Below are 25,489 nucleotides of genomic sequence, written 5' to 3' on the forward strand. Positions count from 1 at the left end.
AATCAAATCTTTTATTCTTCTAAATGCTTCACTCTCGTGGAGAGAGTAATATGAATGTTATCTCCACAGATTTAATATAAATAAAATCCTTGGTATGGTAGTTTCACAAAACAGTGTGATATTAAATTGGGACTCAGTGTCGCTGTTCACCAACCTGGACAAGAAAATCAATGCGAACTCGGGTTACATCCTTGAACCACAAAACAGATCAGACACCAAAAGTGTGCAGAAATTCTGTCCTTAAATGGTTCGCTAGTGGTCATGGCTTGTTTAAGAACCTTGACCTCTGTTTCTGAGGAACGCTCTTCTTCCTACTCATAATCCCAGAGAAGTCCATAGAGCTAGTCATAGCAGCTCTGCAGAGGTGCCAGCACTGTGACCTGCTGCTCCTGCTCCTGCTCTTCACTTTCCTGTGGTTGCTCTGTGGAGCTGGGATTCCACAGATCCACTACTCTATTCCCAAGGAGCTAGATAAAGGTTCCTTCGTTGGCAATGTCACCAAGGACCTGGAATTGGAGCCCCAAGAGCTCATGGAGCATAGAGTCAGCATTGTCTCCAGAGGTAGCATGCAGCTTTTCTCTCTGAACCCATGAAGGGGCAGCTTGGTCACAAGGGAAGGATAGATTGGGAGGAGCTCTGTGCTCAGAGCACGTGGTGTCTGATAAAGTTTAACATCCTTATCCAGGATAAACTGAATCTTTATTTGTGGAAGTGAAAATAGTGGACATTAATGATAATGCATCCCAATTCTTAAGGGAAGAATTGGAAGTGAAAATTCTTGAAAACATAGTTCCATCTTCTCGCTCTTTACTAATGGAGGTCTATGATCCTGATGTGGGAATAAACTTACTTCAGAACTTCAAGCTCAGCAGCAATAGACACTTTTCAGTGGATGTGCAAAGCCAAGCCCATGGACCCAAGTACCCAGAGCTGGTGCTGGAGTATGCCCTGGATGGAGGGAGAAGGCATTCACCACCTGATCCTTACTGCCATGGATGGTGGTAACCCTGTCCCATCAGGTATGGCACCAATTGTGGTAACCGTCCTAGATGTGAATGACAATGCTCCAGTGTTTACTCAGCCCATCTACTACATAAGTGTTCCTGAAAATCTGCCTGTAGGCACACCAGTGTTGTTGGTAAATGCCACTGATCAGGATGAAGGAATCCATGCCCAAATTACATATTCCTTGTGAAGATCACAGAGAAGATCACACGGATTTTCTGCTTGAATGTTTTAACTGGAGAAATTTCAACTTCTGCAACTCATGACTATGAGGAATATAGCTTTTATGAACTGAATGTTGAAGCCCGGGATCAGCCAGGTCTTCAAGACAGAGCAAAGTCTTAATAACCATCTTGAATGTGAATGATAATGTACCAGAAGTGGTTATTACATCTGGAAGCAGAACAATCACTGAAAATGCACCTCCAGGAACAGTAATTGCTCTTTTTCAAGTGTGTGATCGAGATTCTGGACTCAATGGCCTGGTAACATGTTCCATTGTTAAAAGTCTCCCATTTGAATTGGAAAATCAGTAGATGATTATTATCGATTAGTGACAAATGCAGTTCTAGATGGGGAACAGGTGTCCTTGTACAACATCACTGTGATAGCTACAGACAAAAGAATACTCCCTCTGTCTACAGAAAAGCTCATCTCCCTACAAGTGGCAGACAATAATGACAACCCACCCATTTTCTCCCATTCATCCTACTCTGTCACTGAGAACAATCCCAGAGGTGCTTCCATCTTCTCTGTGAATGCACTGGACCCTGACAGTGAAGAGAATGCCCAAGTTGCCTACTCCCTAACTGAGGACATCCTCCAGGGGGCATCTCTGTCTTCCTACCCCTCAATCAACTCCAGCACTGGTGTCCTGTATGCACAGTGCTCCTTTGTGAACATTTTAGAGACATCCAGGTACTGGTGATAGCCAGCAACAATGGGAACCCGCCACTCAGTAGCAATGCATCATTGAACCTGCTGGTGCTGGATTAGAATGACAATGTGCCTGAGATCTTGTATCCTCTCCTCCCTACTGATGGCTCCACTGGGCTAGAGTTGACTCCCCAGCTCTGCAAAGCCTGGTTATCTGGTGACCAAAGTGGTGGCAGTGGACAGAGATTCAGGTCAGAATGCCTGGCTGTCTTACTGCCTGCTCAAGGCCAGTGAGCCAGGACTCTTCTCAGTGGGACTGCACACAGGCGAGGTGTGAACAGCAAGGGCCCTGCTAGACAGAGATTCACTCAAGCAGAGTCTTGTGGTGGCAGTCCAGGACCATGGTCATCCTCCTCTTTGGCCACAGTCACACTCACTGGGGTGGTGGCCAACAGTATCCCTGATTTGAGCCACTTCAAGCCCCCGCATGACTCTGAAATCTCTGTCCTCACGCTCTACCTAATAGTGGCAGTAGCTGCTGTTTCCCGCATCTTCTTTGCCTTTGTTACGGTGCTCCTGGTGCTCAGTCTGCGAAACTGGCACAAACCAAGCTTTCTGAAGTCTGCAAATGGGGGTTTGTCAAGTGTACCCACCTCGCACTTTGTGGGTATGGACAGGGTACAGACTTTCCCAAAGACATATTCTAATGAGATCTCACTCACCTTGGACTCAAGGAGCCACATCATCTTCCCCCAGCCCAACTATGCTCACATGCTCATGAGTCAGGAGAGTTTTGTGAAAAATGAACTTCTTTTGATACAGAAAGATTCAGGATTTTGTAAAGAGGAGGATCCCCTTGTTCAGTTGAGGTTATGGTTTTTATTCTTTTTTATTTAACAGAAATTTTTAAAATGATTTGATCCGTGCTGTTCTCTTAGTCTTTTGTAGCAAATCATGTAATTCTGATGTTTTTCTTTTATATAAATCAATCTTTTCAATCTTGGTTTTCTTGAATTTGATTTTAAAAACTTAATGCACACTTTAGTTTGTTTTTTAACCCTTCTTTTTTAGGAAAGCTGTGCCTTTGATTTCGTACATCTCACATCTTAGTTTTGTTCCTATTATGTGACATTTGTGAAATCCTTTCTTCTTCTGATATTAAAAAAACTGAATTACAGCCTCTGTTAAATAATATTAAGATCTTAGTAGCCAGGTGCAATAGAGCACACCTATAATTCCAGCAACTCAGGAGGCTGAGGCAAGAAGATCACAAGTTCTAGACCAGCTCAACAACTTAAGAAGATTCTAAGAAACCTAGTGAGACCCTGTTACAAAATAAAAAAATAAAAAGGGCTGGGGATGTAGCTCACTGGTAAAGTGTCCCAGGTTCAATCCCCAGTATCCCCCCAAAAAAGGTCTTTGTGTTTCCTCAATGTTACTAAATAATTGTAAGTGTTTTCTAAAATGATGGCGATTTCATTGTATGAAAGATTTTCCTGTTTTACTCCTTAGGAATTAAAAATTATTCTTTAAAAAAAATAAGAATCACCGATGCCTGTAGCAAAGAATACCTGCTCTTTGGTTTTAAAAGGCCTGAATAATAGTCCTAGACTATATCTCCCATTCATTTTGTCCAGTCAAAATCTCTATAGTCTTAATGCTTAACACTAAAATTTAATTAAACTAAAATTTAAAAATTAAAAATTTATGAAAAATTTCAAACTATGAAGCAGAATATTGAATAAGTATTTATTGACATCTCCATTTTTATAATTATTGGATTATTAAAAATAAGCACTGGTGCTGTGCAACCACCACAATGTTTTCTGCATATTGTGTGTTTAATATTTAATAGTGAAAATGATTTTTAGTGGAGGCTCTGTAGTGACCACTTATAGGAAATATCTGTAAAGATAGAGGACTGACTGGTGAATGGAAGAATGAAGGATTAATAAGGATCAAATAAAAATTTATATAATAGCTTTTTTAACCCAAATATAAAACAGAACTTCTGTTATACAGGAACTCATATTTGAAGGAAAGGGGATTATCATGTAGAGGAATGATTAGTCTTATTCATTATGACCAAAATATGCCAGTGAAATTATGGTGTGGTAATAACATAGCAAAGTTTTTAATTGTCAGAGTTGTTCTAACAGGAAAAGGATTGCTAAGGAGATAGGAGATTCTATTTTTGGCAGTCTTCAAAAGTAAATTGATGGTCCTGGAATTAATGAAGTATAAGGAATTCTATAATTTGGTGAGTTGTAGAATTACATTACAGCAAAGTTTTTTTTACAATCTTGAGTTACATGATTCTATGATCTGATAATAGAGAGGATTGACCACTTATGCATCTAAATTTGGAATACAGAGAAAAATAATCAAGAAGTTAATTGAAAATCTATAAGAACTTCATTTGTAGTCTGAGTTTGCTGATCTTCATAAAGATAACATTGGGGACTTGAGGTTATAGATCAGTGACAGAGTACTTGCCTAACATGTACAAGGCCCTAGGTTCAAATTCCACAATTGCAAAGCACACACACACACACACACACACACACATTGAGTTGGTCTTTTAAATAAAATGATAAAAGTAATACATCTTTTCTAAATCAATATTGTGATATTTGCATTTCTGCAATTATTATACAATTGTTTATTTCAAGTTTCCAAATGTATATGGCTAACCAAGAGATTCCATACATTTTCAAATCTGATTTGTTTGGACATTTGTGATATGATCCTTTGATGTGTTTGATCAGAATTTAAGAGTAAAGTTGGCCAGGTAAATCCTGTAGTCCCAGTGACTCATGAGTTCAAAGCCAGCCTCAGCAACTTCAAGAAGGCAATTGTGAGACCCTGTGTCTAAATAAAATATATAAAGAGTTGGGGATGTGGCTCAGTGGTTAAGCCCCTCAGGGTTCAATCCCTGGTGCCAAATAAATTAAGAGTAAATTGTAATTTTAAACAAATGGAATCTTGGGTATTAGTCATGTGGAGTCAGATGATCTTATACAAATTTGATGATTTGGTTTTTTATACTCTGAAAATATGAATGATGTTTTACTGTATCACCAGTTTTTGGTGATTTAACTACATCTTGACCATCTGTCATTATAGGTAAAGCTAGCTGAGTTACATGGGTAGTAGACTGACTTATTTTATTTTTTTTTACCTGAGTTACCTGTTATCATTTCATTTAAACAAAACATTTCAGTAATCAAAAAAAAAATTAGATTCTACTCTTACAATAGTCATTCATTCATTTAGTCATTCATGGGTCACATATAAAGTGATCAATTGCTAAACATTCTGGAAACCATGAAATTTACTAATTAAGACTATTTGAACTACCCACCAAACAGATCATCACTACTAAGATAGGCTGTCAGAGATTTTCAGCATATACTGAATTTTCAAGCTTGGGGGGATATGTCTATCAAATTATTGATCTCTTTTATCATCTGTGGAAAAATATTCCAGTCTGATAAAACTTATGTTGAGATGACATTTTTTAAAGGGAGGAAGTAAAACTCAGAAAGAATCATGAGAAAATACATCTTTGCTTGGCAATAAACTAATCAGAATTCTAACTAAACAAAAGCTTCTTCAATAGAAAAAGTCTCATAAAGAAAAGAAAGAAGATAATTCCATGTCTGGAAAAATCTGTAGACTTTCCATAGAAATTTTAAATACAAGTTAAAAAAAAGTGAAGGTCAGATTCTTCCCAATAACTTTATCTATAACATAGTGTCTTTAAAACTATAAAATTATCTTGATTTGATCTATTTAGTTTATGTTATATTTATTAAATGTATTTTGATTGTCCAGAAGAGATCTTTAATATTTAATTTTATGTTGTGGAATAACTTAGAAATCTTGAACACTAGAGTTAATGAAGCCTTTTTAGGAAATATACATACACATATATAGATAAATATATTGAATATACACAAATATTATATCAAACTTTTACTTTTTTAACTGCAATGGTTGAATTTTTTCTATGTGCAATAAAGTGTGAGTGCCAAAAAGTAACTTCAAAAGTTGGAAGACAAAAGAGGTTCAAAAAATGTATCTGTAATTAACAAATACCCATTCGTGAACACTGTTGCATTAATCAGTGTCTTAAAATGGATTTTTAAAGTATATCAGAGGTATTCGGAGTGATGATACAAGTAAAAAGGGAAATTTTGAGGGATGAAACTTACTTTCTGTAAAACCAGTTTATTTTGCTTCAATATGATGCAATAACTTAGTAAGGACTCTGAGCGCCGCTGTTCACCAACCAGGAGAAAAGGGTGCGATGAAATCCGACAGGCACCACCGAGTTTTACAGCACATACACAAAAATCCGTCAGATTAAAACAAGCCCTCTTTCAAGCTGCGCCAAAGTCGAGCCTCTCTGCCCCTGGGTTCTGGGCCTCCCTTCGGAATACAGAGGGGTCCACGCAGGAACACCTGCACTCAGCAGCTCATTCCGAGACGCCTCAGGGTCTAAGCAAGACCAGCAGGACGACATGGCGGCTCCGCAGAGGGGCGAGAACTACAGAGGATTCGTCCTTCTTTCCATATTTTTGGGGACCTGGTGGGAAGCCTGGGCAGGACAAATTCTTTACTCCGTGACAGAGGAGACAGATGAAGGGTCTTTCGTGGGTCATATAGCAAAGGACCTGGGTCTGGAACCCCAGGAGCTGGCGGAGCGAGGATTCCGAATCGTTTCCAAAGGTAAGAGGCAGCTTTTCTCTCTGAACCCGCGAAGCGGCAGCTTGGTCACCGCAGGCAGGATAGACCGGGAGGAGCTCTGCGCCCAGAGCGCGCGGTGTCTGGTGAGTTTTAACATTCTGATGGAGGACAAAATGAATCTTTACCCTATAGAAGTGGAAATATTGGATGTTAATGACAATGCTCCCAGATTCTTGACGAAAGAAATAAACGTAAAAATAATGGAGAATACAGTTCCTGGAATGCGGTTTCCACTAAACGAGGCTGGAGATCCAGATGTGGGCACAAACTCCCTCCAGAAATACCAGCTCAGCCCCAATCGCCACTTCTCCCTGGTTGTGCAAAATGGAGACGATGGAATTAAGTACCCAGAACTGGTGCTGGAACAGGTGCTGGACAGAGAAGAAGAGATGATTCACCACCTGGTCCTCACAGCCTATGATGGTGGAGACCCACCTTTATCTGGCATCCTGCATATCCAAGTGACAGTAGTTGATGTGAATGATCACACACCAGTCTTCTCTCTACCCCAGTACCAAGTGGCTGTACCTGAGAACATGCCAGTGGGCACAACACTTCTCACGGTAAATGCAGTCGACCCAGATGAGGGAGTCAATGGAGAAGTGACATATTCTTTTCGAAAAATAACTCCAAAACTTCTACAAATATTCCATCTGAACTCCCTTACAGGAGAATTATCAACTTTAGAAAGCCTGGATTATGAAGAATCTAGCTTCTATGAAATTGAAGTTCAGGCTCAGGATGGTCCTGGTAGTCTGACAAAGGCGAAAGTATTAATCACAATTTTAGATGTGAATGACAATGCTCCAGAAGTGACTGTGATGTCCATAAGCAACTCAATCCCTGAAGACACACCTCCTGGGACAGTAATTGCTCTTTTCTACCTCCAAGACAGAGATTCTGGGGAAAATGGAGAGGTGACTTGCACTCTTCCAGAAAATCTGCCTTTTAAATTAGAAATATCAATAGATAATTATTATAGATTGGTCACAGCAGAAAACCTGGACCGGGAAAAACTCTCTGTGTACAACATCACACTGAAAGCTACAGATGGTGGAACTCCTCCTCTGTCCACAGAAACTCACATCTCCATACATGTGGCAGACACCAATGACAACCCGCCCACGTTCCCTCACTCTTCTTACTCCATCTACATCCCTGAGAACAACCCCAGAGGTGCTTCCATCTTCTCAGTGACTGCATATGACCCTGATAGTGACAAGAATGCCCAGATCACTTATTCCTTAGATGAGGACGCCACCCAGGAGACATCACTGTCCTCCTATATCTCCATCAACTCTGACACTGGTGTTCTGTATGCACTTCAATCCTTTGACTATGAGCAGTTTCGCAACCTGCAACTGAGAGTGACTGCACATGACAGTGGGGACCCACCTCTCAGCAGCAAGGTCTCATTGAACTTGTTTGTCTTGGATCAGAATGACAATGTGCCTGAGATTCTGTATCCCACTCTCCCCACAGATGGGTCCACTGGGGTGGAGTTGGCACCCCGCTCTGCAGAGCCTGGTTATCTAGTGACCAAAGTGGTGGCAGTAGACAAAGACTCAGGCCAGAATGCTTGGCTGTCCTACCACCTGCTCAAGGCCAGTGACCCAGGGCTTTTCTCTGTGGGGCTGCATACTGGTGAGGTACGCACAGCACGGGCCCTTCTGGACAGAGACACACTCAGACAGAGCCTGGTGGTGGCTGTCCAGGACCATGGCCAACCCCCTCTCTCAGCCACTGTCACATTCACTGTGGCTGTGGCTGACAGCATACCAGATGTCCTGGCAGAATTTGGCAGCAACGGGATGCCTGTGGACCCCAATGATTCAGACCTCACACTCTACTTGGTGGTAGCAGTGGCCACCGTCTCCTGTGTTTTCCTTGTCTTCGTTATTGTGCTGCTTCTACTCAGACTGCAGCACTGGCATAAGTCACGCTTGCTCCGGGGCACAAGTGGTAGGTTGGAGGATGTGCCTGCCTCACACTTTGTGGGCATGGATGGGGTGCGCACCTTTCTCCAGACCTATTCCCATGAGATCTCCCTCACATCAGATTCTCGGAAGAGCCACATTATCTTCCCCCAGCCCAACTATGTGGACACACTCATCAGCCAGGAAAGCTGTGAGAAAAATGATTCTTTGTTAACATCCATAGATTTTCATGAATGTAAGGGTGAAGTCCCAAGGAATCAGGTGAGTTCAGTTCTTTATTTTTATTTCCATGAGGATTACATCTTGCAAGAGATGTTCCTATTTTTCAAAACAAGTATTTTGAAGATAAGGGTTAAGAAAACTTTAGGAGGCAAAAAGTTTATACTGGTTTATTTCACTGGTGATAATTTAATATAGAACACATAGATTATGGTACCTATTTGAAAGGTAGTGAAAACTTTGTACAGGATTGTGAATAAATAGGCTATCATATTTTTTACCTTCCACCTAATTTCCATTTGGTTTTCTTGCAAGCATATTTCATTTTTTTTCAGTGCTGGGGATCGAATCCAGGGCCTTGCTCATGTTAAGCAAGTGCTATACTACTGAGCTACATCCCCAGCATCGACACTTGGCTTTTTTCCCCTTGCTTCTTTGTAATACAAAATTTTTGTTTACTGGTTCTTTTTAGTTATAAATGAAAGCAGAATCCTTTTTGTATAATTATGCAAGCATGGAATATATCTTATTCTAGTTGTAATCCAATTCTTATAGATGTACATGATGGTGGGATTCACTGTTGTCTTCATACATTACATGGGAAAATAATGTCAAATTCATTCTACTGTCTTTCCTTTTTCTATCCCCCTGCCTTCCTCTGTCCCCCACTGTCTAATCTACTGAACTTCTTTTCTTCCCCTCGCCCCCTTCTTATGGTGGGTTAGCTTCTATATATCAGAGAAAACATTCAACCTTTGGTTTTTTGGGGACTGGCTTATTTCACTTAGCATGATAGTCTCCAGATTCATCCATTTGCTGGCAAATATCATAAATCATTCTTCTTTATGACTAAATAATACTCCATTGTGAATATATACCACATTTTCTTTATTCATTCATTTGTTGAAGAGCACCTAGGTTGTTTCTATAGCTTAGCTATTGTGAATTTAGTTTCTATAAACATTGATGTGGCTGTGTCACTGTAGTATGCTGATTTTAAATCCTTTGAAAATAAATCAAGGGGTGAGATAATTGGGTCAAATGGTGGTTCCATTCCACGTTTTCTGAGGAATCTCAATACTGCTTTCCAGAGTGGTTACACCAATTTGCAGTCCCGCCAGCTTCTTAACTCATGTGCTTTATAAAAGAGAATGAATTATTGAGTCTTTCTCTGCATGCTAGGTTAGGAAGAGTACAACACATTTCAGTTGCCTTTTAAGGATTCTCTTTATGATTCAAGTCTCTAAAAGGTTCTCAAGGATTTTCAGGTCTGAAACTTTTTTCCTGTGTCCTGCTTCTGCTTGGTGGCACTGAAAATTGTGATTGCTTCCTCAACTATTTAAAATATAATAATCTGGGCTGGGGAGATAGCTCAGCTGGTAGAGTGCTTGCCTTGCAAGCACAAGGCCCTGAGTTCGATCCCCAGTACCTCAAAAAAAAATATATATATATATATGTATATATAATAATCTAACAAAGTGTGGATGCTACTAGAAAGGGAGATTGACACCTAAATGATAAAATGTGTCAATCTTCATTAACATCTAATATAAGACAGACACAGTGTCTACTGCCAAACTAAAGGTCATTGACCAAAACCAATAAAATGTCAAACAAAATGTCATTTCAATCTTATAACTGGCATTTATGAAGTAGGCAGTTATGAACTTTAACATAGAATTCCAACGTGCCATTTTAGTGGTATATCCATGTGAAGTATGTCTGTGGGCTGTCCAAGTGGGAGATTGGAGAAACTGGCTCTACAAAACAACCATCTCATGCACTCAAACTGTAGAATAGTAGTCAATTTTATATATTGGGTCTGCTGAAAATTGCAGCTAGAAACAACTCAATCTGGGACTATTTCCATATTCTTTAGAATAGCATTTTCATAAAGTTTAATACTTCAGATGGTTATCATCTGTAAGAGGTGAATAACAAGATAATCTTGATTCCAGGGATCTTCTGAATGTTCATTTAAAGGATTTTTCTAGTGTTGTATGTTGTACCTTGTAGTATTTTGCATATAAGAGAATTGCAACAGAATGAAAGAATATTTCATTTATTCTGTGGAGTTCAATGTACAATCACTTACAAAGGAACATACTGATATTGTGTGAGGAAACGTTCTCTGGCAGAAATATGGTTATTATGCATTTTGAAAAGAAAATTTCCTGATCAAAATTAGATGCTTAAAAATGACTTTTAATAAAGGGGAGAAATCATCACTAAATTCACAGAGCAAACTTTTCAGACTGTTTCCTTCAAATTCTGAGGTCATCATCAGTAGTAAAATAAGTTCAGATGTGGAGATCAGTGCTGGAGTATAATAGATCTCAATAATTTCATGTCACAAGGCAAAATATTATCTCCAAGGTCTGGGGATGTATCTCAGTGGTAAAGTGCTTGCCTAGCATTGGGTCAATCCCCAGTGCTACAAAAATATCGATATATTATTTCCCTGGTATCTTTGAATATTGATACTATATTTTTTGACAAGGAGAATGATTGTATAATAGAAAAAGAATAGGCTAACATTTAGACAACCTCCATTTCTTTTCTTGAGATAGTAGAAATGAGAATCAGGTAATATTACTCTAAAGGAAATCACTGAAACTCCTTTAGATGTATTGGAAGATAAATACAAATTTCCTCTTCTTTAAAACAAATTTCAACATTATTAATGTTCTTTGAAAAAAAAAAAACTAACCATCTTGAAGTAACTAGAAAAGTGGATTACAACCTTAGGAGCAAAGAAAAGGAGAACATTATCCACTATTTACTGCTGAATAAGTATGTAAAACAACTTTACTCTGTGATGGTTTATGCCAAGTCTGTTGCAGTCATCTTTAATATCACTAAACGCATATTTGAATGTTGGGGAATAGTTATATCCACAGATAAATATTTATGTACTAGATCTACGTGATTTTCGTAAAACCCTGAAAATATGAGATAAAGCATGTCTGAGATTATCGTTGAAAACATTATGTTAAATATATACACCAACCTAAGGAGTGTCAGTTAGACACACAATTAATCCTACTGGTTAAAGTGAAACAGCAGAGGCTGCAGTTAACTACTGTGGACTCTGGGCGCCGCTGTTGTCCAAAGAGGAGAGCTTGGCGCTCACGATCTTCTCGCGCAACCGCAGCGCGCTTTCCAGAACAGCCCTATGTGACTCTCCAGTGTGAGCCATTACACCGCTGCTTCCTACGGAAAAGAAGAATCTTTTCCTGGACTGGAACTGGAATTAAGAGTCCTTTCGGAGCTCCGAATATCTGCAGTACGGAGATCACTTGTAATCCCGAGTCTCCTGACTGGTGAGCAAGCTGAGGGGAACAAGAGGGATGGGGAGCAGCGCTGCGGAGAGGGGACAGACTGATAGGCGGCCAGTGCTTCTTCCCTTCCTACTGTCTTTGTTCTGCCGGGCGCTCTCTGAGCAGATCCGCTACAGGATTCCCGAGGAAATGCCCATGGGCTCGGTCGTGGGGAATCTCGCCAAGGACCTGGGGTTCCGTGTTCTGGAGTTACCGACTCGAAAACTGCGTATCAGTTCGGAGAAGTCTTACTTCAGTGTGAGCTCAGAGACCGGGGAGTTGCTTGTGAGCGGCAGGCTAGACAGGGAGCAGATATGTGGGAAGCAGCCAGCTTGTGCTCTGGATTTTGAGGCTGTTGCTGAAAATCCATTGAACTTTTACCACGTGAGTGTGGAGATCGAGGACATCAATGACCACGCGCCAAAATTTGCGCACAATATCTTTGATCTGCAAATAAGTGAGTCTGCTCAGCCAGGCACACGATATATATTAGGATCTGCCCATGATGCAGACATTGGTACCAATGCACTACAGAATTACCAACTTAGTCCCAATGATTATTTCTCACTCGTGAGTAAAGAGAAATCAGATGGCAGTAAATACCCTGAGATGATATTGAAGACACCTTTAGACCGGGAAAAGCAGAAATCCTACCACTTGACCTTGACTGCCTTGGACCTCGGGGATCCACCCCTCAGCAGCACTGCACAGATACAGATCCTAGTGACTGATGCCAATGATAACCCTCCGGTGTTCAGCCAAGAGATATATAGGGTGAGCCTCCCAGAAAACGTTCGCCCAGGAACCACTGTGCTTCGGGTGACTGCTACTGACCAGGATGAAGGTGTCAATGCTGAGATCACTTTCTCTTTCAGCGAAGCTGGCCTGATCCCTGAGTTTGACCTGAATTCCAATACTGGGGAAATTATTATTCTAAATACATTAGACTTTGAAGTGATCAAAGAATATTCCTTTGTTTTGGAAGCAAAGGATGGTGGAGGAATGATTGCACAATGTACAGTGGAGATAGAAGTTCTAGATGAAAACGACAACATCCCAGAAGTGATATTCCAATCTCTACCCAACCTGATTATGGAGGACTCTGAGTTAGGAACACTCGTTGCTTTGCTAAAAATCCGTGACAAGGACTCTGGTCACAATGGAGAAGTTATTTGTAAATTAGAAGGTGATACTCCATTTAAAATACTCACTTCTTCAAGAAACACGTATAAATTAGTAACGGACAGGGTTCTAGACCGGGAGAAGAACCCAGAATACAACATAACCGTCACAGCCACTGACCGGGGTAAGCCACCTCTCTCTTCCAGCTCAAGTGTCACCCTCCACATTGGTGATGTAAACGACAATGCTCCAGTTTTCCACCAGGACTCCTATGTAGTCTATATAGCCGAAAACAACCCTCCTGGAGCCTCCATCGCTCAAGTTAGCGCCTCCGACCCAGACTTGGGGCCCAACGGCCAAGTCTCCTACTCCATCGTGGCAAGCGACCTCGAGCCTCGAACGCTGTCGTCCTACGTGTCTGTGAGCGAACAGAGCGGCGTGGTGTTCGCGCAGCGAGCCTTCGACCACGAGCAGCTACGTTCCTTTGAGCTGACTCTGCAGGCTCGCGACCACGGCTCGCCCGCGCTCACCTCCAACGTGAGCCTGCGCGTGTTGGTAGGCGACCGCAACGACAATGCCCCGCGGGTGCTGTACCCCGCGCTGGCGCCCGACGGCTCAGCGCTCTTCGACACTGTGCCGCGAGCCGCGGAGCCCGGCTACCTGGTCACCAAGGTGGTGGCGGTGGACGCTGACTCGGGACACAATGCCTGGTTGTCCTACCATGTGCTGCAAGCCAGCGATCCCGGGCTCTTCAGCCTGGGGCTGCGCACAGGCGAGGTGCGCACGGCTCGCTCCTTGGGCGACAGGGACGCGGCCCGCCAGCGCCTGCTGGTCGCTGTGCGTGATGGTGGCCAACCGCCTCTCTCGGCCACGGCCACGCTGCACCTGGTCTTTGCCGACAGCCTGCAGGAGGCACTGCCTGACCTCAGTGACCGCCCTGTGTCCTCTGACCCCCAGGCGGAGCTGCAGTTCTACCTGGTGGTGGCCTTGGCCTTGATCTCAGTGCTCTTCCTACTGGCAGTGATTCTGGCTATTGCCCTGCGTCTGAGACACTCCTCCAGCAACAGGGCCTGGGACTGCTTTCAACCTGGTCTTTGCGCCAAGTCTGGACCTGTGGTTCAGCCCAACTACAGCGAGGGAACTCTGCCTTATTCCTATAATCTCTGCGTTGCGCATACGGGAAAGACAGAGTTTAATTTCCTACAATGCAGTGATCCTCTGAGTTCAGGACAAGACATACTCTGCAGTGAGTCACCGGGAACCTTGTTTCCACTTTGTAATCCCAGTGAGTCAACCACACATCAGGTAAGCTTCCATCAGTCATGTCCTTGTTCTCATTTTCTACCACTTCTCCATGTTCACAGGAAAATACACAGTTTTCATATCTTGTGAGAAAGTTGTAGTGAGAGGCAGGGGTGAAGCTAATTAGTATAACATTTGCCTAACATTGAGGTTCTGGGTTCAATCTCTAGAACAGCCCCCCCAAAAAATAAAAAGTTGTGTGGTCAGTTACAAAGTTCTCATTCAGTTCTTCAAAGAATAAATGAAGCAGGAGCAATCATGTGGCTTAAAGGTGTCTTACCAAGCTCAGATTTACAAAGCAGTGAGTTGTGGTTTTAATTACCAAGTGAAAACCTAAGACACTTTATTAGCTGTCTCCTAAGAAGTTAATGGGATTTCTCCATAAGTTTTTCTTCCTGCAGGTTAATATTGTATACATGAATACATTTTAACTTGAACATACTGTAAAGATAAAAGTAGTCATTTTAATAAACCTTAAAACAAAAGAATTTCAGAAAAATAGATATTTTATTCGCTACTTTATATTTTCCTTTCCTATGGTATTTGCTGTTTTATTTCTTATGTTTACTTTCTCCTAGAATAAGGTGTCAAATGGCTTTTATTCCAAAGACCCCTTTTAATTTTATGTAGTGTGTATGTGTGGTTGTGTGTGTGTATGTATAATCATTTACTTAGCAGGAGGTCCGTTATGCTTATCAAAAGCAGATTCTCTGTACCTGCAGCATAGGGATGTCAGGGCCAATCTATACTGAAGCACATTCAGTAGTTTCCATCAAAGAAAAGACAGTGTTCTGCCTCAGTTGTTCCTCTCTCATACACTCCTATTATATAATGCTTAACTGTCATTTTTGTAGCCCTAAACTAATATACCCAGTGATCTTCTAATCATTCTAATACATTTTGAATATGAGTGCCTTTGAATTCTTCAAATTTTTAGGCAGTAAGCCAATCCGATGTGAATATAAAATATATATGAATGATCATAGTGCATTGTCTCAACTATTTGTTAAGTATCCTTTAGCAACAATATCAGTTAATAGTCACTTTAAAAACTACTAAAGGAAAGAGAATTTTTGTAGTGGCACTTATTGTTCAACTTCATAGTGATGATTATGTGTTACTTACCTTCTATTGTTGTTTTTATAATATAAGGTTAAACCAACTTTGGAATATTTGTCTATCTTAAAAATTAGTCTGCTTTAAAACAATCATCTCTCTGGTGAAAGAGGTGGAACGGAGATTTGTTTTTGGTTGTATATTCATTGTTACTTTTCAAGTATTTTTTAAATTAAAATATAAATTTTAAAGATTAAAAATAAATAATTTAAATGAAACAGTAAGACAATATAATCTCTGATAAAACATGAATTGTAAAAATATTTCCTGATAAAGCTTCACAATGTAAATTTGAAAACAGTATCAATGTATAATTAAAATAGCATTTAGAAAAAAACTTTAAAGCAACAACTGGATAGGAATACACTATAATGATTAATTTGTTTATCCCAAATAAAACAACTTCTGAATCAATCTTCAATAGGTCTGTTTGAGCCTAAAAATTAAGTCATTCTCGAACAACTTGGTACTTATGGGATAACATATATTGAAGACAGTTACAGTAAAGCTTAAGACACAATGCGAACAATTGTATTTTTTTAGATGAGCGAATGTTTTCCGCAAATGTGATTTAATATAATGCTAATCGAAAATATCGATCATTTAATAATTTCTAAATCCTTCACCCCCACTTCAGCCTACATTCTTTGACAATCTCTTTTAAAATATGCATTTAGAGACAAATTAACTAAATTCAAAACAAAGTAATAAAGAGCAACTAGTATTTTTTCTCCTTATTACACATCTAAGTAATATGTATCTAAGTGCAGTAACTGCTTAGGACTCCAAGCGCCGCTGTTCACTTACTGGGAGAGAAATACAACAGAAAGACCATCTCATGCTCCGTGCTCACACATCACAGACTGGCAGCTCCCAAAAACAACTGCTGGACTGCAGCGAAATTCGGTCCCTAAATTTAGGGCTTACCTAAATTTTCTGTAGCATTATGATCTCCACAACTTCTCCCAAAAGGTAAACAAGATACATATGCCCTGTGAATATTGTGAAAGGATCCTGTAGCGAAAGAAAAATGGCGATTCCAAAGAATCACCAAGGACAGGGCGAGCTGGTCCTGCTGTGCACGCTCCTGGCGATATTGTGGGAGCTCGGGACAGGACTGATTAGCTACTCGGTTCCAGAAGAGATGGACAAAGGTACTTTTGTGGGCAACATCTCCAAGGACCTGGGACTGGAACCCCGAGAGCTGGCAGAACGCGGAGTCCGAATTGTCTCCAGAGGTAGGACGCAGCTTTTCTCTCTGAATCCACAAAGCGGCAGCTTAGTCACCGCGGGTAGGGTAGACCGGGAGGAGCTCTGCGCCCAGAGCGCGCGGTGTCTTGTAAATATTAACATCCTCATTGAGGATGGGGGGAAACTCTTTGGGATAGAAATAGAAATAACTGATATTAACGATAATAACCCGAAATTCCACGTTGACGATCTGGAAGTAAAAATTAATGAAATCGCTGCTCCCGGAGCTCGTTATCCACTCCCAGAAGCCATTGACCCGGATGTGGGCGTGAACTCCCTACAGAGCTACCAGCTCAGTCCCAATCACCACTTCTCCCTGGATGTGCAGACGCGAAATGATGGAACCTTAAACCCAGAGCTGGTGCTGGAGCACGCCCTGGATCGAGAGGAAGAGGCTGTTCACCACCTGGTACTCACCGCCTTAGATGGCGGAGACCCACGTCGCTCTAGCACAGTGCGCATCCAGGTGACAGTGTTGGATACAAACGACAATGCCCCGGTGTTTGCTCAACCGATTTACGAAGTGAAAGTCCTTGAGAACGTGCCGCCAGGCACCCTGTTGCTTACAGTAAGAGCTAGCGACCCGGATGAGGGAGCCAACGGAAAAGTGGCATATAAATTCCGGAAAATTAATGAAAAACAATCTCCTATATTCCAGCTTAATGAAAATACTGGGGAAATATCAGTAGCCAAAAGTCTAGATTATGAAGAATGTTCATTTTATGAAATGGAAATACAGGCTGAAGATGTGGGAGCACTTCTGGGGAGGACAAAAGTGCTAATTATGGTGGAAGATGTAAATGACAATAGACCTGAAGTGACCATTACTTCTTTGCTTAACCCAGTATTGGAAAACTCTCTTCCTGGTACAGTAATTGCCTTCTTGAATGTGCATGACCAAGACTCTGGCAAGAATGGTCAAGTTGTTTGTTACACACATGATAGTTTACCTTTTAAATTAGAAAAGTCAATAGATAATTATTATAGATTAGTTACTTGGGAGTATTTGGACCGAGAAAAAGATTCTACCTACAATATCACAGTGATAGCATCAGACCTAGGATCCCCACCTCTGTCTACTGAAACTTACATCACCCTGATTGTGGCAGACACCAATGACAATGCACCCATTTTCCCTCATGCCTCCTACTCAGCTTATATTCCAGAGAACAACCTGAAAGGAGCCTCCATTTTCTCATTGACTGCACATGACCCTGACAGCCAGGAAAATGCACAGGTCACTTACTCCGTGACTGAAGACACCATCCAGGGAGCACCCTTGTCCTCCTATGTCTCCATCAACTCCAACACTGGTGTCCTCTATGCACTGCGCTCCTTTGATTATGAGCAGATCCAAGACTTGCAGTTACTGGTGATTGCCAGTGACAGTGGAGACCCATCACTTAGCAGCAATGTGTCCCTGAGCTTATATGTGCTGGACCAGAATGACAATGTACCTGAGATCTTGTACCCAACCCTTCCCACAGATGGCTCCACTGGTGTAGAGCTGGCTCCCCGCTCAGCAGAGCCTGGATACCTGGTGACCAAAGTGGTAGCAGTGGACAGAGATTCAGGACAGAATGCCTGGCTGTCCTACCGCCTGCTCAAGGCCAGTGAACCAGGGCTCTTCTTGGTGGGGCTTCATACAGGTGAGGTGCGCACAGCAAGGGTCCTGCTGGATAGAGATGCATTCAAGCAGAGTCTCATAGTAACTGTCCAGGACCATGGCCAGCCTCCTCTCTCAGCCACAGTCACACTCACTGTGGCAGTGGCCAACAGTATCCCTGAAGTCCTGGCAGACTTGAGCAGCATCAGGACCCCTGGGGTCTCAGATAATTCAGACCTCACACTTCACCTGGTGGTGGCAGTGGCTGTTGTCTCCTGTGTCTTCCTCGCTTTTGTCATTGTGCTGCTGGCACTCAGACTTCAGCGTTGGCAAAAGACTCGCATGCTCCAGGCCTCTGGAGGTGCACTGACAGGTGTGCACCCCTCACAGTTTGTGGGCATTGATGGAATACAAGCTTTTCTTCAGACCTATTCCCATGAAGTCTCCCTCACTGCAGGCTCTCAAACAAGCCATGTTATCTTTCCTCAGCCAAACTATGCAGATATGCTCATTAGCCAAGAGAGCTATGAGAAAAATGATTCTTCGTTAACATCCACAGATTTTCATGAGTGTAAAGATGAAGCTGCTTTTACTCAGGTGAGTTCAGTTCTTTTTTTACTTTTATGCCTCAAAGGAATTTTATTTGATCCAAATGTATGCATTTTGAAACATTGTGAAGATGGTTGAAAATAATTTTTAAGGCATGCCGCCAAGTTTTGTGTATGTTAGTGGTGATACTATAAAATTGAATTCTGGGGCTGGAGATATGGTTTAGTGGTAGAGTATTTGTCTAGCCCATATGAGACCTCAGGTTTTTTTATCCCCAACACCACAAGAAAAGTGAACTTGAATGGTCATAGGTTGTTGTTTCATTTGCTTTCAAAAGACTTTCACAAATTGTTCAACTTTTTTAAACCTTCTATACTACACCTATTTATTACTTATTCAGTTAAGAATTAGTTAGCCACGTACACACAGTTTTCTATTATATATAGCATGTAGATGTATGTATGTATGTACGTATATATATCCTAAGTTAGAACTGCAGAAAAATAATTGAGATAGACTCCCAACTCCTTTCATTACCTTAGTAAAAGTAAAATTCATGTCAGAACTTTAAGATTGTCTTTAGCCTATACCTAGACTCTTGAAGATTTCTTCACTTTAAATATCTTTTGAACCCTGCTTCTGCATCAGTGCCCATCAAAGCTTTACTACATCTTACTGTATTTCAAAGCATAAACACATCTTAGAGGGTAGGTCTTGGAGGGAGGTGAGACTGCTTCATAAATGTTAAGTGTGTGGTAATAGTCACCCCTTCATTGGGTCTATACTAATGGAAATAAGGAATCTAAAGCCTAGGATGAGACTTGCCCCCCCCAAAAGAACCAAAACCAAAAACAACAAAGTCAAAGCTGAAATAAAACATCCCTTTAAACTATAGAAAGTGACTTTTGTAAAATACAGAACATATTTCAGCAGAGTTCCAATGAGATTTTTTGGTTGCATATCTATATGAAATGGATGACAGCTTGAGAATGTTAATTTTAGAAACAAAAGTTTCTTGTACACAAATTTTAAACAAGCTGATAAATTCAATTAAAATGATTCCATCTGGACTACACATCTATATTCCTTCTTATAGCATCCAAATAAAAGCTAACCCCTGATTTGATTAGATGTAGATGTGATGAATATTTTTTTGCAGTGCTGGAGATTAAACCCAGATCCTTGTACATGCTACAAAAGAGCTCTATCACTAAGCTACACCCCCAGCCCATGATAAATCTTTTGTTGTTGTTATAGAAAAGGATATTTCCCAATGATTGTGCAGTGTTCCATCCTGTATCACATATATAGCAAGGTGGGTGTTCACTTACTACTTTCCATAGCATCTGGATGCACAGTAATTTGAAGGGACAACTATATTACTGACCCTTTGTAATTTAATAAAGGGTAAAGAAAGTTGTTTTTCTAGAGAAGAAAATCCTTGCTTTCCTTAAAAGATGTTGTTTTGAAAAACTGAACAAAGGGAGTAAAAGATTAGAAACATGTCACTATATTCAGTAAATTTATGTAAATAAACTAACCATGAATTCAATTCCTCCAATTCTGAAATCATTACTTCAGTATAATGTAGGTACATAGATAGGGAAATAATGCAATCTGTTAGAATATCCCTTTGTGGCTTTATATTACAGAATAGATAGTCATTTCCCCAGTAAATTTGAAGAATGAATTAATGGCCAGGCCAAGTGGTGCATGCCTGCAACCCCAGTTGCTCAGGAGGCTGAGGCAAGTGGATCACAAGTTAGAGGCCAGCCTCAGCAAATTAGTGAGACCTTGTCCCAAAATAAAAAATAAAAAGAGCTGGATGTAGCTCAGTGGTAGAGCACCCCTGAATTTAATACCTAGTGCCCCCACAACAAATGAATCACAACTTTGTAAAATTAGTTTTCAACAGTATTGCTATTCCCTAATATATGTGATAGGAAACAGTATCAAATGCCTAAAATGGAGAATCATGGGTTTCAATGCAAGAAGAAGAAAAACATATCATACCTAATAAAGAGAAATGAATTTCTAAAATCAGTAGACTATGAAGTCTCTGAGGGCAAGATCTCACAAGGGCAATACTTGGCTTTAGATAAGAACTCAATATATGTAGACTGATCAAAGAATGGAGATAGATATACAATGTGCTGCTTCTAATCATTCACATCATATACAATGTGCTGCTTCTAATCAAGGGAAAAGATACCTGAAAAAGGACCTTACAATTTGTTATAAAAATATTGCTTCTTTAGTTAGACAACTATAATTATCTAAGGTTAAAGTGAAAACAGCAGAGGCTGCAGTTTCCTACTGTGGACTCTGGGCGCCGCTGTTGTCCAAAGAGGAGAGCTTGGCGCTCACGATCTTCTCGCGCAACCGCAGCGCGCTTTCCAGAACAGCCCTATGTGACTCTCCAGTGTGAGCCATTACACCGCTGCTTCCTACGGAAAAGAAGAATCTTTTCCTGGACTGGAACTGGAATTAAGAGTCCTTTCGGAGCTCCGAATATCTGCAGTACGGAGACCATTCGTAATCCCGAGTCTCCTGACTGGTGAGCAAGCTGAGGGGAACAAGAGGGATGGGGAGCAGCGCTGCGGAGAGGGGACAGACTGACAGGCGGCCAGTGCTTCTTCCCTTCCTACTGTCTTTGTTCTGCCGGGCGCTCTCTGAGCAGATCCGCTACAGGATTCCCGAGGAAATGCCCATGGGCTCGGTCGTGGGGAATCTCGCCAAGGACCTGGGGTTCCGTGTTCTGGAGTTACCGACTCGAAAACTGCGTATCAGTTCGGAGAAGTCTTACTTCAGTGTGAGCTCAGAGACCGGGGAGTTGCTTGTGAGCGGCAGGCTAGACAGGGAGCAGATATGTGGGAAGCAGCCAGCTTGTGCTCTGGATTTTGAGGCTGTTGCTGAAAATCCATTGAACTTTTACCACGTGAGTGTGGAGATCGAGGACATCAATGACCACGCGCCAAAATTTACACACGATATCTTTGATCTGCAAATAAGTGAGTCTGCTCAGCCAGGCACACGATTTATATTAGAAGTAGCAGAAGATGCGGATATTGCATTAAATTCTCTACAGAATTATAAACTCTCTTTAAGTCCTAGTTTCTCCCTGATAAATAAGGAGAAACAAGATGGTAGTAAATACCCGGAAATGATATTGGAGAAAAACTTAGACCGGGAACAAGAGAGTTACTACCGTTTAGTCTTGACTGCCTTGGACGGTGGAAATCCACCCCTAAGTGGCACTACTGAATTACGGATTCAGGTCACAGATGCCAATGATAATCCCCCTGTATTCAACCAAGAAGTGTACAGAGTCAGCCTTCTGGAAAACGTGCCACCAGGCACCGCTGTGCTGCAGGTGTCAGCCACCGACCAGGACGAGGGAATCAACTCAGAAATTACTTATTCCTTCTACAGAACCGGACAAGTTTTTAGTATGAATTCAAAGAGTGGAGAAATTAGGACTCAAAAGGCACTGGATTTTGAAGACACTAAGGAATATTCTCTCTTAGTAGAAGGGCGGGATGGTGGAGGACTGGTCTCACAATGTACAGTTGAAATTAAAATTCAAGATGAAAATGACAATAGCCCAGAAGTTACATTTCATTCTCTACTTGAAATGATTTTGGAAAATGCAGAGCCTGGAACACTAATTGCTTTCATCAAAATCCATGATCAAGATTCTGGGGAAAATGGGGAGGTTAACTGTCGATTAGAAGGTGAAGTCCCATTTAAAATCATCTCCTCATCCAAAAATTCGTATAAATTGGTAACGACCAGGAACTTGGATCGAGAGCTGACCCCAGAGTACAATGTCACCATCACTGCCACTGACAGGGGCAAACCGCCCCTTTCCTCCAGCATAAAGGTAACCTTAAACATAGGTGATGTAAACGACAATGCTCCAGTTTTCCACCAGGACTCCTATGTAGTCTATATAGCTGAAAACAACCCTCCTGGAGCCTCCATCGCTCAAGTTAGCGCCTCCGACCCAGACTTGGGGCCCAACGGCCAAGTCTCCTACTCCATCGTGGCAAGCGACCTCGAGCCTCGAACGCTGTCGTCCTACGTGTCTGTGAGCGAACAGAGCGGCGTGGTGTTCGCGCAGCGAGCCTTCGACCACGAGCAGCTACGTTCCTTTGAGCTGACTCTGCAGGCTCGCGACCACGGCTCGCCCGCGCTCACCTCCAACGTGAGCCTGCGCGTGTTGGTAGGCGACCGCAACGACAATGCCCCGCGGGTGCTGTACCCCGCGCTGGCGCCCGACGGCTCAGCGCTCTTCGACACTGTGCCGCGAGCCGCGGAGCCCGGCTACCTGGTCACCAAGGTGGTGGCGGTGGACGCTGACTCGGGACACAATGCCTGGTTGTCCTACCATGTGCTGCAAGCCAGCGATCCCGGGCTCTTCAGCCTGGGGCTGCGCACAGGCGAGGTGCGCACGGCTCGCTCCTTGGGCGACAGGGACGCGGCCCGCCAGCGCCTGCTGGTCGCTGTGCGTGATGGTGGCCAACCGCCTCTCTCGGCCACGGCCACGCTGCACCTGGTCTTTGCCGACAGCCTGCAGGAGGCACTGCCTGACCTCAGTGACCGCCCTGTGTCCTCTGACCCCCAGGCGGAGCTGCAGTTCTACCTGGTGGTGGCCTTGGCCTTGATCTCAGTGCTCTTCCTACTGGCAGTGATTCTGGCTATTGCCCTGCGTCTGAGACACTCCTCCAGCAACAGGGCCTGGGACTGCTTTCAACCTGGTCTTTGCGCCAAGTCTGGACCTGTGGTTCAGCCCAACTACAGCGAGGGAACTCTGCCTTATTCCTATAATCTCTGCGTTGCGCATACGGGAAAGACAGAGTTTAATTTCCTACAATGCAGTGATCCTCTGAGTTCAGGACAAGACATACTCTGCAGTGAGTCACCGGGAACCTTGTTTCCACTTTGTAATCCCAGTGAGTCATCTTGCCATCCCGAGTCTCTAGTACCGGTGAGTTCCATTTAAGTGTTTAAAACTTTTCATCATTCACCCAATTGTCTATATTAACATGGAGATAATGTATATTTTCAGATCTATTGATAACTTCCATTTTTCATGGGAACAATGAAGAATTGAATTATGGATGGTTGAATTAAAAGTGGTTATGAAATATAGATTCCAGGGAATATTAAGAAGTTGCAGATTTACAAAGTTTGAGAGTGAGCTCTTAGTGATTGGGCAAAAGGATTGGACACAGTTTCTCTCTTGTGTCAAAGCTAATGACATTTACGCATTGATTGCCTCATTTTTAGCACATATTTAAATATTATGTAAGTATGAAATTTACAGTAGAAAATCATTTAATTCATTCTTTAAAGAAAATACACAGGTAGTGGTATCTTCCTTTACCAAGTTCACTGACAGGTTCCTTTCCTTTCTATTGTTTCTCATGTCTAGTTCCTTACAGTTACCTAATATATTTATGTTCTTTGACTTCACATTAAATGCATGAAAAATATTACATGTGTTTGTGTGTATCAAAGAGAATCACTAAAATCATCAGCTTCTCAAATAATCAAATTTTGCCCCTACAAATCAAATTTTGTTAGGTGCAAAATCCTAAAGAAAAAATGTTTCTCAGTGTTTACTTGCCTAGTATGCATGAGGCTCTGGATTTGATTCCCAGTACCACAAAAAGAGAAAGAAAAAAAAATCATAATGTCTTGTTGGAGGAGGGAAATGGAAACTTGCTTTATCCTGTACGTTCCTTTGAATCTTCCAAATGCCTTATCTGTACATGTATCATGTATTCATGTAGAAAGCTAAACTCTTTTTGAAATAGCATAAATTTGAACAATCACAAACATGTGGATCTTTAAAACCACAATCCTGTTAAACTTTAGCAATATTAGGTAAAAAAAAATCTAAAACTATTGCCTAGTGAAAATTATTTTTATGCTGTACATGGTTTTTGATGCCTACAATCCCAGGTACTCAGAAAGCTGAGCCATAGAATCACAAATTCAAGGTCAGCCTTAACAATTTATCACTATTTCATTGCAAATAATAAAAAGGGTAAATAAATGATTTGATGTGGAAAAAAAGGACTGGGTATGTAGCTCAGTGGTAAAGCACCTCTGGGTTCAGTCCTCAGTACCACATTTTTAAAAAATGTTTTCAAGATACAAGATTAAGAAGTAGCTTTTCTCCAGGAATTTTACCAGCAACATAAATTAACCTTGTAAAATAATTTCAGCATGAATAATCTGTTATATTCATTCAATATAATGATGGTGCTATACACCTATAATGATGGTGCTATACATCTGTAAATAGATAATACAAGTATCAAAATTAAGAAAAATATGAATACGTGAACATATTTCTAAAAAGGACTACACATCATGATCACTTCTGAAAACTAACAGGCATATAAAAATAAATTAAGAACGAT

The 25,489-nt window shown here is 41.6% G+C and overlaps 1 protein-coding gene and 1 pseudogene across 12 annotated transcripts in view; both read left to right on the top strand.

The window, feature by feature from the left end:
• LOC124986722 (protocadherin gamma-C4) overlaps nt 1–25,489 on the top strand; it is a 171,932-nt gene that overhangs the window by 40,465 nt on the left and 105,978 nt on the right. The window contains exons 1-2 of one of the 12 annotated variants that reach the window (XM_047555372.1): nt 6,299–6,615; nt 8,794–8,831. The exons of 5 other annotated variants lie outside the window; for them this stretch is intronic. In XM_047555372.1, the coding sequence (XP_047411328.1) occupies nt 6,408–6,615; nt 8,794–8,831 (246 nt within the window). In that variant the 5' untranslated portion in view covers nt 6,299–6,407. Of the gene's footprint in view, nt 1–6,214; nt 8,832–11,914; nt 14,537–16,491; nt 19,104–21,395; nt 24,046–25,489 lie in introns of those variants that run through there. 6 more of the 12 variants (XM_047555350.1, XM_047555362.1, XM_047555365.1 and 3 more) reach the window with 6 other exon arrangements.
• Nucleotides 95–2,901, top strand: LOC124986909 (protocadherin gamma-A6-like; annotated as a pseudogene).

This window comes from Sciurus carolinensis, chromosome 6, assembly GCF_902686445.1.
Source record: "Sciurus carolinensis chromosome 6, mSciCar1.2, whole genome shotgun sequence".
Lineage (NCBI taxonomy): Eukaryota > Metazoa > Chordata > Mammalia > Rodentia > Sciuridae > Sciurus > Sciurus carolinensis.